Below are 14489 nucleotides of genomic sequence, written 5' to 3' on the forward strand. Positions count from 1 at the left end.
CTATGTCCTCCAACATTAAATCAATGTAGTGAGCAGCAAAAGGTGTCCAAAATAAGGTAGGATGCCTCTCCATAAGAATCTTGCCAGCAACAAGATAATTTGTAGCATTGTTCGTTATGACTTGGACAACATGTTGTGGACCCACCTTCAGAATGAACACATCCAACAAATCACATAATAACCATGCATCTTTGATATGTGCAGATGCATAAAATTTTTTCATAAACATTGTCCCCTTGGAACAATTAACCAAGAAGTTAATAAGGCTTCTACTCTTTTGATCAATCCAACCAGATGACATCACAATGCATCCTATGTGTGCCCATGATGCCCTAAACTCCTCCAATCACTTGGTGCAGTCAACCTTTTCATTTTGAAGAATGCGCATTCTAAAGTCATCATAAGAAGGAACTTTGTACCTTGGGCCAACAATAGCGATAACATCAACCGCGGGCTGGAAAAATGGATTGTTCCTTGCAATGTTGAAAAGAATATCACTCCAAAGAAGAAACTTTTCCAACAACTTTTCAACTTCTTCTTTCTCCCTTTTTCTAATAATTGAAGAGATAGATGGTTGTGAACCAGATGTGGTGCTAGGAATAAAAAATGATGAGGTAGCTATAAGGTTGGTTGTAGATGCTGATGCTGAAGTAGAACCAAAAGCACTCTCATGTTCACTTCCCAATCCTGACATTCTACTTCTTGCTAGTTGACTCTTCAGAGCTGACTTGGACAATTTGGTTTGCTCTATTTCTTTCAATGATTTGAGGGCTCTTCGGATGATTTCTGGTTTTGTATTTGTGCAAGGCCCTACCTCATGTCCCGAAATTTGTGCAAGGTGATATTTCAATCTGTATACCCCCCTGTCATATGATGCCCATATAACTTGCAAGTCAAGTTTGATCTGTCATACCCTCCATCAGGGTCACCAAATTCCCACAGAGGGTCCAATTTCCTTGGCATGTTTGTAACATTGTTGAACTCTTTGAGTTTTAATTTAAGATGAAGTTTGAAGTTGAACCTAGGGCACAAGAAGAATTGCAAGTTAAAAAAATAAAAACAAAATTTACATACAACATATTGAATTTTTGACAAAAAAAACTTCAACTCAATGCAGCAATAATGGAAAAAATACACATTCAAACCCAAACAAAAATGATGGAAAAAAACTAGGGCACAAGAATAAATTAAACTAATAAATCTTACAATCAAGTTTTTGCATTTTTGACCAAAATAAACCTTCTCCACTATATGCAAAAAAAAAACACAATCAAATCCAATAAAAAATCATTGAAAATAAATGGGTGATAGAAACCTAAGGAAAAATAAGAAAAAAATGGCCGAATTTGATGCCCATACCTAAAAACCATGCTTTGCTGAAGAAACTTGGTTCAAACTTGAATTTTTCTTGCTTGGGATGCTAAATTCCTTCACTTTTCTCCTCTCTTGCCCTTGTAGATGAGTTCTCTTCCTCTTTAGCTCTCACTCTTGCCCTTTGTCTGAAAAAAATGAGTAGAAAAAACCACAAAATCACTTTTGTAACTCGTTGTTTCCGCGGCCCGCGATTTTTTCCGATTGGATCGCGATTCTTTGATGATTTTTTGAAAATAAAAAAATCGCCAAAAAAATCGTGATGTTCGCATCACTGTGTAATAGATCCAGTTTCATCATCAGTGCGAATAGGACGTTAATACTTATCCTATTAATACCGATCTTCAAATTAAAGGTAAATTCTATAGCTATTGCCAGCTGATGTTGATAATTGAAATCAAGTACAAATTTATGTTTCGTTATATATCATGTATATTCTTTGTTATGCTAGGATGTTCCCATCTTAAAATAGAAAGTTGATTGATGGGTATATGACGGTGAACCTTGTCCTATATCATCTTAAAAACTTCCATCTCCAAGACCATTGCTATGTCTTGTTGAATGTTGAGTGGATATGTTTAATAATGATTTTGTGAATACGAAAAACTTATCTGCATATACAAGGTACACGTTAAACCTTCTCTTGGAATAGTCGTCAGGACAGGTACTAGACCTCAAATTGAGCTGTTATACTTGTCTGGACTCTGAAATAATGGTCAAACTTATTATTACTATATTATCTATATTTTGTATAGAATTTGCGTACAAAAGTATTAGTCTGATTAATGTTTAATGCTTTTGGATTTATTATTCATTATTTACTGTTGTCTTTATCTGACAGGGTTGGACATATGGGCTAGATGGAATGCTTCAGAAGGCAACAAGAATAAGTGGAATTCAGAATTTTAGCATTAATGTGGGTCTCAAATCATTTCATGATTATTAATGAATGCTTTTGTATGTAATGATTTCTTTACCACAATTGTCCATGCATAACATGTTTATGCTGTTTTGACAGGAATATGGATTGTTCCCCATAAATGTAGCCACATGGGGACCATTTGTGTTAATAAACTTGGATGGCAAAGAAACAGCTCCAGTCATGGAGAACAATAGGTCACTTGAAAATGAATGGCTTGGAAGTTCTTCAGAGATACTGGCAAATGCTGGTATTGATCAGTCCCTAGAACATGTTGCCAGGCGCGAGTATATAATCAACTGTAACTGGAAGGTTTGACTGTGCACGATCATGACCTTGAGTATTAGAATGGTGTATTTGGTACCAGATATGTGTCTTTGTAGATTCTTCTATAGCCTTTTAGCTGTCTAGACCACGTGAATTTATATTTGAGACATATGTAAAAGAAGGATATAAAGCATTAATCTTTTAAATCTGCTCCAGTTCTTTTTCACACGTCATGAGAAGCCTCCCAAATATTATTAATGTTCCTTACCTTGAAAAGCTGTTATTTTCCAGGTTTTCTGTGACAACTACTTAGATGGTGGCTATCATGTGCCATATGCACATGGAGGGCTTGCAGCTGGTCTCAACCTCGGGTCTTACTCAACAACAGTATGTTATTTGGGATCTTTTTCCTTGCAGAGATTTGCAAATTTAGTAAGAAAAATGCAAATTGGAAGTATTTCAAAAATTTGGAATTTAAATGGTAATGAAGCTAGTAATTGAATATTGTAAAAGATCTAGATTAGAAAATTGTTCTGCAATTTCCCCCCTTTTACACCATACTTATACTAATACCATGGGAGAGCTTGCAAATGATGTAGAAACATAGGCAGTTCACTGAGTGTTGATAGCTGAATGTAATTGACGTTGTACCTAGAAAATTATACAACAAAAAACCAAGCATCCTGTATTATAATCACAGCAAAAGCATTATATATGAGACCCGGTGGTAGTATCATAACAAAGAAATCTTTGGTGTTGTGCAGATACTAGTTAGGAGGAATTAGCCTATTCTAAGTGTGTTTCCTACATTTCTTTGACACTGGTCTGCTTTTCCTTTTTTGGTGTTTGTATATTATATGGCTTGTGTCAACGGTGGTTTGCTGGGTTGGAGAAAGTGGGGTGTTGTTATTGCCCCTACCAGGGTTGAAATCTCTCCAATGATTTGCTTGTGCTTGTGAAAAATGGGTGTGGTCAGCTGCAAGTATTGGGTAACTGTGGTGGAGTAGATAACCCCCACACAGCTTCTAAGTTCTTAGCCAAAGGGTGGTTTACACAGCTGGCAGGTTGTTTCTGTCCATTGAAGATTCAAAATAGAGTAATGGTCACTTGCTTGTATTGATTAAAAGTATTGAGTCAAAAAATTTATTACATGGTATAAATTTTAGATGTCATTGAATTAAATTTCATGAGAGCTATGTTTCCCTAAATCATTCCTGTGCTATGATAAGAAAATGCTTACTGTAATCTGTCTATTCTTTTGTAAATCCTGAAGTTCACATAGTTGGAAAAACATGAAAGCCAAATACTTCACATGGTTGGAAAATCATGAAAGCCAAATAAGTATGTTATAAGTCTTTGTGAAAATTCCTAAGCTGGAATCCCTACTCCAGCAAACTGATGTTACTTCTCCTACTTGTTTAAATGATGCAAGTTATTTACTGTCTTCTACGGTAAATTTTGAAGTAAATACGTCTGCAGCCTTCACTTAATTTATATATATATGTGGAAAACAAAATACTGAGCAAGAAAGAACAATAAACACATAGGACAGTTATTTTTTGACAAATAGTCCCGGAAAAACCCAATGTGAGAAAACCGGTGCAGCAACTCTGAGGGTTTTATTATTATGCAGGAGAAAATTTAGAGTACAATTCTTAGGATGCTCAACTAGCAATCTGACACAGAGAGAATACTAAACAAAAGATTGGTGAAATGATCTCACCCTGTCATTGGAGAATCAGTGACTGATCCTTCAACTCTGGAGGCTTTGCGTCATCCTCTGTGTGGGTTTTGCGTAGAACTGCGTCACCTTGGGCAGCTCCTCTGTTACCCCTCCTGGGTGTTATGTTGCCTCTCTGCTTTGGATACACTGTCTCTCTGTGAAATCAACTTTCCTACCTCCCAGACTCACACCCTGGCCTCCGGCAACTGAACTTCGAATTCCCTCAGCAGAAATTCGACTTCCCCTCACTGTTTGCGCTGCCTTTGCATAGGCTAGCATTAGCTTCCTTCTGGATGTCTTTCTGTCCTCCCTTTGCCTTGTACTCTTCGGAAATTCCTTCTCCCAGATTTTCACTGCTCCTCTGCTGCAAGATCTCCTCAATCGATTTTCCTCCTGAGAACTTCTCACTTCAGAAAATCGATTTTTTCAATCTCTCCATGTGTCTTCCAAATGACCTTCAAGCCCCTTCTTATATCTTCTTGTTGGACAACCAACGGCCTAGATTAAAACATAATCAAAGGCTTAGATTGTTTTGACTTGATCCATGGTTTTTTCTAGAAGTTTCACCCCTGATTAGATTAATACCCATTAATATTTTAATTTTCCAAAGTTTAGATTTAGGAATCCCATTAAAAATATTAATTATTTTAATAAAATCACTTCTGGGTGGAATTTCCCAAAACGATTTCTGGGTTCTTTGGAATATCTGTGCCCAAGACTTCCTGCAAAATTTGAGGCTTAGAGCACATCCGATGCTACCCAGGAATGTGCTCGCAGCTCTAGCAATATACTGCTTCTTTGCAAATTGTTCTGACTCTGAAGCACCAAACACTGCGCTGCTGATGTCTGACGTACTGTCCACCAACCACTGCGTTGCTGCTGCCACTGTACTGTTGCCTTTGACACTGCCACTGCCAATGCTACCTCTGTACTACAACTCTCCCTCAAATGTTGCATCTGCTATGCTGCTAGCACTGCCACTGCTAATACTGCATCCTTACTGCAACTCAGTTACTGAGGAACAACTGAAAAACACCCAAAACTGGATAAGTATCCAATGGATACTCCTCGATGCTGACAACTTGACTGCTGCTAGTCCCACTCTTCCTCTGAAGCCACTGCGCTGTTGAAGCTCTGCACTATGCCTCCTTGCACTACTGCCTCCCTACTCTGCGCTGCTCAATCTCTGGCTTTCCTAGCCACTGCATCTGTCGAATCAACACTCCATGGAACCAATTGAAACTCCAGCATCCCGCTACTCCTGATCATGGGCTCTCGTAGTAAGGTGACGATTCAAGAGGTGGGCTCCTCAAGGATCCTGCCCATCTGCAGTCCTCCCGACTACAACTCTATATCAGCCCATCTCCCTTGTGGAGGTATCTCGACTGTCATGGCGAACTTCTCCTCGTCAATCTTCGCCGTTGCAACCTTAGGATCATGCTTCTCATCCTTGCCCTTTTTCTTCAAAGGACACTAGAATGCATAGTGGCCCATCTCGCCACATCTGAAGCACTTCATCTTGGAGACATCCTTCTTACGTCTCTGTTGCCCCAAATATCCCTTGGATGCAAGGGTTGCATTATCCTCTTCCTCCACTTTCGGCTTCGATCCACTGCTGCTGCTGCTCACGTCAAGTTTTACCTTGAGCAAGTGTCTCCTCAGCTCTTCTTGTTTTAGAGCTGCCCACATCTCGACCCAATTTGGCAATGCTGCTCTGCCAAGGATACTTTGGACAAAGATCTGCCAATCATTTAAGACAAAGTTTAGAGCCAATCTCACTAACTCCGACTCTTGAAGAGTATGTCTCGCAGCTGACAGCGCATCACGGGTCTCTTTCAGTTTCGTAAGGAACGAATCTACTCTCTCCCCCTTCTACATCTGAGCAGATCTCAGCTTTTGTTCTAAGTACATCTTCCACTGCTTGGAAGTTCCCTGATACAATGTGGCCAAGGCATCCCACATTTCCTTAGCAGTCCCTTTGCTTGCAATGTGGCACACCACGTGATCCTTGACCCCATTCAGGATCATCCTCTTCTGCCTTAGCCATCTCAGCCTTGTACTTTTTTAGCGGATCTGCATCGGCAGGTTAAGTAACCACATTATCAACGTACATCTTGATGGCATGCTCATCTAGTAGGAAGGTTCCTAGCCTTCCAGATGGCATAGTTGGAAGCTCCGTCTAATCTGTCCTGATCCCTCAAGCCACTGGTTGCCATCTCCTTCGAAAAATTGTTAAACAACTCCCTCTTTCTCCCTACTATGTAGCTCATGGGCTGACTTACGCACCCCTTGATGGAGCTGGTATCTCTCCGTCAACTCACTCGGAGAGAGAGACTACCTCGAATTTTCGATCCTCCAGCTAGAACTACGCAAACCCTCTAAGGTTTCGACTTGCTGCCTCCTACAACTTTTCAATTTTCCCTTTTGCTCAGCACTGGGTTTCTGGTTCTACTCCTCTTGTTTCTCCTACACTAGCTGTTTGGTCAATTTAGTGTCCTAAATTGCTCTACATAAATTATCAATCCGAGTATTGTAGACTGATGAAGTGTAGTGCACTATATGTGCTAGATGACCCTTCTTACTTTAGTGTTTTTGAGTTTTATGTTGTTTTGGGGTTTTGATCCTTTACAATGTACTAAAAAAATCTTAAATCTACTTCTGCTAAAGAAATGAAATAAGGACTAAGAGTCCTTTAAGCCAGATTTGGAAGTAAAGTTTAACCAAGAAAATGAAAACAGAGTTTCTATTTCTGCTCTTATTATTGTTTCCAAATCATGAACTAAAAGAACTTAAGAGTGAAATTGCAATTACTATCTAATCAATTACAAAACCAAGGCTAAATGAAATATTAAAACTGAAAGTGAAATTGCAGCTATCTATGATGGAAATAAAACTTAAAATGAAATACTGAAACTAAAAATGAGATTAAAACTACTATTTAGTCTATTGCAGAATCAAAACTTAATGAAAAACTAAAAATGAAATTGCAACAAAACTAAATGAAAGACTAAGACTGAAAATGAAATTGCAACTAATCTACAATGGAAACTAAATGAAGTGCTTAGTTACTCTGTTTCACAATTTTGGGAGAACAACCTCCTTGTGATAACATTTTGAGGAATTTTGTACTTCATCATTTTAAGAGAAAATAAATGCAAAAATGCAGAGAAGGCTTATTACATAAATGAAGTATTCAACCACTTAGTTTAAGATGAACCATCAACTAGAAGGGCTTTTTAGAAACATTCACTTACAATATGAGTCACTAAACTAGTAATAAAATGGCAAAACAATGATGGCACCAATCAATTTTAATTAAAAACCTAAACACGAATGAACAACAAATGAAATAAATTACTCTACACTACTGAACTCAAATTCAAGCTACTATTAAGAATCTGAAAACAAATTAAACAAAAAGAACTATTCTGTACTGAAATAAGCTATTCTGCGTTAGTAGGAAGATGTAAAAGACTGCATTATGAACAAGGTTAGCAAATGGTTATAAACATCATGGAAAAACACAGTGAATTTACAATTCAACTATGAAAGACAAAACAAAAATGAAATGTAACCTTAGCCAGCGCAAGAGCCCTTTGCAACTGCTCAGGTTAAATGTACTTAATCAACACTCCAACAAACGCTTTCAGGTATCCATGAAACACACACTCTTTATATTAAAAACAGAGAATGAGTTCTCAAAATTACAGCGCAGTAATCTGAACTTAACACATGAGCAAATTCGAACTGGTTCTGTGTTCTTTACACAAGTATTTATAGAGAATTTATACAACTGTTTTATGGTGAAAAATAAGCTATAGCAAAACACGTAGGCAGACAACCACACGAAATTCTCTTCCTCGGTTGTTGGAGACATAAAGCTAAGGTAATCGCTGTTGGATTCGGTTGCATAGATGGCTGATGAAGTCCGTGGATTCAGGAAGTTGTTTCAGATCCCATCGCGGTGAAACGTGTGCAAAACAGAGTCCTGTTTGCCTTAGGTCTCTATGTTTGACTTCCATTTGACCGGAGTCTTCCTTGTCGACTTGGGCTAGATAAATAGGACACGATCCATGCCATGATGTTTTCCAAGTTGCCCATGTAGTTATTTTCTCCTTCTGACACCTAGAACTTGTAAAAGCATGGAAGTAGCTACGGAACAGCCGTTTAGCTGCAAAATAGGCTGCGTTTCGTAGCTAAAAGAAAAACTTATTCAAATAGCAAACATAAAAGTATAACATGTAAATCACTAAAATGTTCTCCTTAAGGCAATGTATAATGGTTATTGATGATAGGAATGCATTTCTTCATGGAAAAACAAAAAAGGAGAGATGAGAAAAGTTGCTAAGGAAAGGGCAGTGTTGAGACTCAACATACCCCCAGTACAAGACTATTGTATGTCCCCATGTAATCAAAATTGTAAACTTCCTCCTCCTACTGCATTTGTTCTAATACTTCAGCCAAAACATCCAACTTCCTCTTGTTGCTTTTCTTTGCACTAACTGCCATCCTTGGCTTCCTCATGAGAAATCTATACGTGAGGTTAATAAGTGCCCTGTTTAGCTTCTTATCCTTCCTTTTTAGTTTTCTGTTCTTCTTGTGCCATAAACCCAAGTGAAGCACAGTGTTGTCATGGATAATCTTATCCAACTTATTCTGTTATTTTAAGGCTTCATTTTCTCTTTGGATGTGCCTATTCAGAACTTCTAGCTCATAGATCTCCTGTTTAAGGGAGCTAGTTAAAGTTTCTTGTGAGGTGGCAGGCTGCTCTAGATTAGCTGAAGTCCCTGGGTCTACTGATGTACTCTTTTTCTCCAATGACTCTATGTAGTCATAGATTTGCTGTTGTATTGGATCAATGCCAAGAGAAATTCTTCTTGGGCTACCCTCAAAGTTTTGTGGAGGAGAGTTTTGTGGGCTTTGCTCATATGGAATATTGTCAGGGGACTGAGCTGGAGTTTCTTCCTCCAAATTTATAAATTGGGTCTCTTTTGATTTCACTTTCTTCACTTTGCCCCGGAGTCTAGAACTCCTCCTCAAGTTTTGGGAGCCTATGATCTCTTCTTCTGTAACCGTTTCCTCTTTCCTTTCTCCTTATCTTTCTTGATTTGTTATCTGATTTTGGTTAGTCTTTCAGAAAGCAGCTGTTCATCCTCTTTAGGTGATGAAGGTTCAGGAATATCCCTGTGGATTTCTTCAACTTTTTCTTTCATTTTTCTCCTCTGCTTAGTCTGCTTTCTGATCTCTGTTAATTTCTCAGAGATTGGTTCTTCTTCATCAATTTTTTGTGCTAAAGTTTCAGGGGTGCTTTGAATGGTGAGACTGGTCTTCCTTCTCCTACTTCTTTTAACAGGACTTCCCTCAGACAAATCTGGAGCATCTTGGAAGAAATTCCTTACCAAAAAGTCCTCCCATGTATCCCCTACATTTCTTAAATGAAATTCAACTAGAATCTTCACTAGTCCATGGTGATATAGAGTGGTTTCTATTGATTCAACTTTCTTCTGAACATTAGTTGCCATTCTTCTCAAACTATTCAACAAGAAAAATGGAAGATTGAGGGTTCCATTCTCTAGAAAATTCATTAACAGTCGTATATGATACACATACATAGAACCAAACCTCCCTTCGCATGTAATAAACTTTTGCAGAATTAACAACATGCTACTCCATTTGTTTTTAAGTGCAGAGATTGGAATCCCTTTTCTAAAAATTGAAGTGTCCATACCTGGATTTTTAAGAATGACCTTCCAGGATTCATTATGAAATTCTTTGTTCTTAAACCACATTTCTCCTAGCCTTGGGAGTTCTATTGCTTCAGCTATAAAGGACTCGATAATTGCAAATTTGATGTCACCTATTTCCACTTCCATTCCATCAAATGATCTGACAAAGGATTTAGTGATTTCCTTATGGTAACTGTTGAATTTTTCAATGAAACAGAACCAGCCAGCCTTCTGTAACATTCCCTTCAGCTACGGATAACCCTCCATGTACTTCACCCCAATGGGTTCAGTTCTAACAATGAGCCCTATAACTTCTGTTCTCGGCTACTCTTCAAAATTTATCTCATTGTTTGAGAAATGGAATGACTGCTTAAAGAGGACTGTGGAATGTGTATATAGAAACAAAACGACTGTGGATATGGAAACAGAATGATAGAGTATATGGAAGCAGAATGACCTGGAACAGAATGACTGTGAATATGAAACAAAACGACTGTATATATGGAATATATGGAAACAGAGTAGCTGTATACGTAAACTGTGTGAAAACAGAGTGATTGTATGCACAAACAGGCTGCGTAAGTATGAGAATAAAACTTAGTGTAATAAATGAACAATCAGGGTTTGAAGAGTCGTACATAGATAGGTCATGTCGTTAATCTAACCGTTAGTAGGTTTAGCTGTAGAAGTCCGGTTAAGTACGAGTCATAGAGTTTAAAACGAAGATTAGTTATGAACGCATCATTGGACTGTTTGGCATTGAAGACGAAAGATATGGTGGAGACATTGTGGTAGTCAAATCACATAATGATCAATCAAGGAGACATGTGATCATACATGTTATACAAGCTCATGTTTTTGAATTTCTTTTTGAAATAAGTTTTTGTTTTTACCTTTGGAATCTTACCTTCCGCTTGCCAATATCTTGATGTTTGCTTCCACAGGTGCTTTAGGCATGATTGGTCTTCAAAGTTGTTTTTTGTTCAATTTTTTCCACTGGAAAAATCAGTAATTTTCATTAAGTTCAGAAAATTACATATAGTAGATGCCTTTGGCATTGCTGTGATGTTCATACAAAATTCACCTCGCATGGTGCTGTATCAGAGCATATTACAAAAAAGAGCTAGATACATATATATGTCTGGCTGTTTTAGCCTGTTCGAGATCGCATAGGATCCATTTGCATACAAAATAATAACCATAGTTATGTACAGTTTCCCATCATGACAAAAAATACTTTCCATTACTGTCAACTATCGGGACTGTTGTCCCGCTGTTCTCTCTGGTCTATGTATGGCCTATGATAAAACCTGTGTTCTTCAGTCCCTTTCTGCTCCACAATTAGCCATTCGCCTCTGGGTAGTATCGAGGCCTCTTTGGATAATTTGTCAGCCTCGCTGTTATGTTCTCTGTAAATGTGTAAACAAGAGAAATGATTAAATGCTGCTTTGAGTGTGAGAGCATCATATAATATATTGCTGAGAGTGTGTGTATGACATATAGAGACATTATTGATCCAGTTAACAACCATCATTGAGTCCCCAAATATGTTAAGATTTGTATGCTGATGTGTTAAAGCGAAATGCAATAGATTTCGAATGGCAGAGAGCTCAGCAAAATTATTAGATCCTCTGCCGAATCCCATTTTTACAAGGTATCTGTGGTGTTCATTTATATGCAGTACAAATCCACCTCCACAACCCGTTTGATTTGCTGCCCCATCGAAAAAGGCCCACGGGGTCGATTTATCAATAGTGGGCAGTGCCTGTATCGACCTGGTTCGAGGGGGGGGAGGGTCGGGTAATTCTTGATACGCGGCGATGATGGTAGCTTCTGTCCGGGGCCAATAAACAGCTTGATCCTCGAATATGACACGATTCCGCGCTAGCCAAGTGTACCAGGTTGCCACGAGGGGAAGGTTTAAGAGTTTGGAGCCCGGGTGGCTGTGGGTCCATGCAGTCCATGCACCCGAGAGATCATCCCCATTCCAATTCCCCGCTATGCCCAATTGTGTGCATATGTTGTTCCATAGAGTGTGTACAGCCGGACAATGGAGAAAAATGTGATCCGAGGTCTCAGATGCCGCCTTGCAGAATGAACACCAGGAAGGACCATAGATGGATCTGCGAGTAAGATGTTCGCCCGTGGGGACGATGCCTTTGAGGGCACACCAGAAAAATAATCTGGAGCGAGGTGGAGCCTTTAACTTCCAAATGACATGCCACCACGAAGGTATTGGATCAGGTATTCTGTGAGTGATGAGTGCTCTGTATCCAAACTTAGGTGCGTATAAACCATGATCCGCCTTACACCAAATAAGTTCGTCAGGTCCTTGTTTGATGCGGATATGGGATTCAGTTAATGCAATAATATAGTCACTCCATTCCTGATGCCATTGCGGGGGGAGATCGAGTTGCTGTGCCGATTTCCAAGCTTGGGAAAATATGTCTGTGCGTAGTTGATCAGCGATATGGGCAAAATTCCGAATGTCTCGATTATGAAGGTGTGTAATGAGGTCGCGGTTGAGGAAACCTGCATATAAGATTTTATTATGAACTAGCTACTTTGTGCTTGGACTGATAATCAAACTGTTGCTGCAGAATCAGATTAGCTACAGAACAGGGTCAACTAATGAACGAGACCAGCTGTAGAACATGGAAACAACTGCAGAATGTAAAACATAGAGTAAAATATGGCTTATGAATAAATGAAATGGAAATGGCTGTGTGAGTGAAAATATGACAAGATGATAAATGAAAAATGAAGATGAAAGAAATGCTGGAAAAGGAAAAATTTATTAGTGAAATATGGTAATGGAATGAAGTGAAAATGTAAAAGTAAAACAGTGTGAAATGAGATGAGACAATGAATTTTGCAGAATGTAGAGTGAGTCACCATTTTTGCCAGAAAAGAAATAGAAAATATAGGGTGTCAGAAGCTTCTGATTTTCACCTTGTATTTTCTGTATAAGCACGCCAATCAGTGATTGGTTTTCAACCTTATACAATTTTATTTTATTTTATTTAATTGTATATATATTTTTGTAAATAGGAAAAACAAAGACTAAGTTGGTGGAGAAGGATTCTTCTTCACCAACTTCATTTTAGAATTGTTCTGGAGGATCTTGATGAACTCCTCCTTTGAGATTGGTTTTTGATACATTTTCGATCTATGACCATTCACAAGAAGAGGAGTTTGACTTTCATCTATTGTTTTGATCCTTACTGCTCCATTACTAAAAACTTTTTCAATCTCATATGGCCCAAGCCAATGAGTTTGAAACTTCCCTTGAAAATCTTTAAACTTTGAGTCAAATAACAGTGTCCAATCTCCCTCTTGAAACTTCTTGTCCTTGATGTATTTGTTATGCCATTTAGCCCTATGTTGTTGGACTAGACCAGTCCTTTGAACTGCCTCTTGTCTGATCTCATCAAGTTCATTCAAATGCTCCAGTCTATGCTTTTGAGCTTCTGATAAATCCATTCCCAACTGGACTGCCATCTTGAAGGTTCTGATTTGGAACTCTATAGGGAATAGGACTTGCTTCCCATAAACAAGTTCATAGGGTGTATGTCCCGTTGTGTTCCTCCATGTAGTTCTATAGGCCCATAAGGCTTTAGAAAGCCTTTCTGCCCAATCTCTTCTATGTAGATGCACAGTATTGGTGATGATTCCTTCAATCACTTTATTTGTAGACTTCACTTGACCATTTGCTTGTGGATGATAGGGAGTAGATTTCCTATGCTTGATTTTGTACTCCTCCATAAGTCTTTCCATCATGTTGGATGAGAATTGAGATCCTTGATCTGTCACAATTTCTCTTGGAACACCAAAGCGAGTAAAGATGTCCTCAAAAAGAAAACTAACTACAGATTTTTCGTTAGCAAAAAGTAATGCTTTGGCTTCTACCCATTCGATGACATAATCAGTGCATACCAATATGTACTTTTTCTGTTTAGATGGAGGATTAATTGGTCCAATAAAGTCTAAAGCCCATTTTTCAAAGGGTTCGATAAGCACTTGAGTTTGTAATGGCATCTCATTTGAGGGAGCAGGTTTCCCTACCCTTTGACAGTTGTCGCACCTCTTGACATATTCTTTAGCATTTTTGAAGATGGATGGCCAATAATATCCTAAAAAAAGGATTTTATAGGTTGTCCTCTTGTCAGTAAAGTGTCCACCACACGGCTCATCATGACATGCTTTGAGAATATTAGGCATCTCATCTTCCCTGACACAGCCGCTGAACATAAGATCTGACCCTGTTTTATACAATTCGTTAGTGATCCATGAATATCTTGCATTTTCTTGAATAATCTTTCTTTTCTCTCTAGGAAACAAATGTGAAGGTAACTTCCCTGTAACTAAGTAATTAGCAACATCTGCAAACCAAGGAGTTTGAGTAGTTACTGCAAAGAGATATTCATTAGGAAACTTATCTTCAATCGGAGAGTCTTCTTTGATATTCTGAATCCTGGACAAG

General features: G+C 38.4%; 1 protein-coding gene across 3 annotated transcripts in view; it reads left to right on the forward strand.

Moving 5' to 3' along the window:
• Nucleotides 1-14489, forward strand: part of LOC149241521 (choline monooxygenase, putative (CMO-like)) — a 301653-nt gene that overhangs the window by 106289 nt on the left and 180875 nt on the right. For all 3 annotated transcript variants that reach the window (XM_089374000.1, XM_089373999.1, XM_089373998.1), the window contains exons 4-6: nucleotides 2213-2287; nucleotides 2390-2602; nucleotides 2849-2944. In XM_089374000.1, the coding sequence (XP_089230126.1) occupies nucleotides 2213-2287; nucleotides 2390-2602; nucleotides 2849-2944 (384 nt within the window). The remainder of the gene's footprint in view (nucleotides 1-2212; nucleotides 2288-2389; nucleotides 2603-2848; nucleotides 2945-14489) is intronic.

Source organism: Pinus tabuliformis, chromosome 8 (genome assembly GCF_031772625.1).
Source record: "Pinus tabuliformis cultivar Carrire ecotype Pingquan chromosome 8, CPIR1, whole genome shotgun sequence".
Taxonomy (NCBI): domain Eukaryota; kingdom Viridiplantae; phylum Streptophyta; class Pinopsida; order Pinales; family Pinaceae; genus Pinus; species Pinus tabuliformis.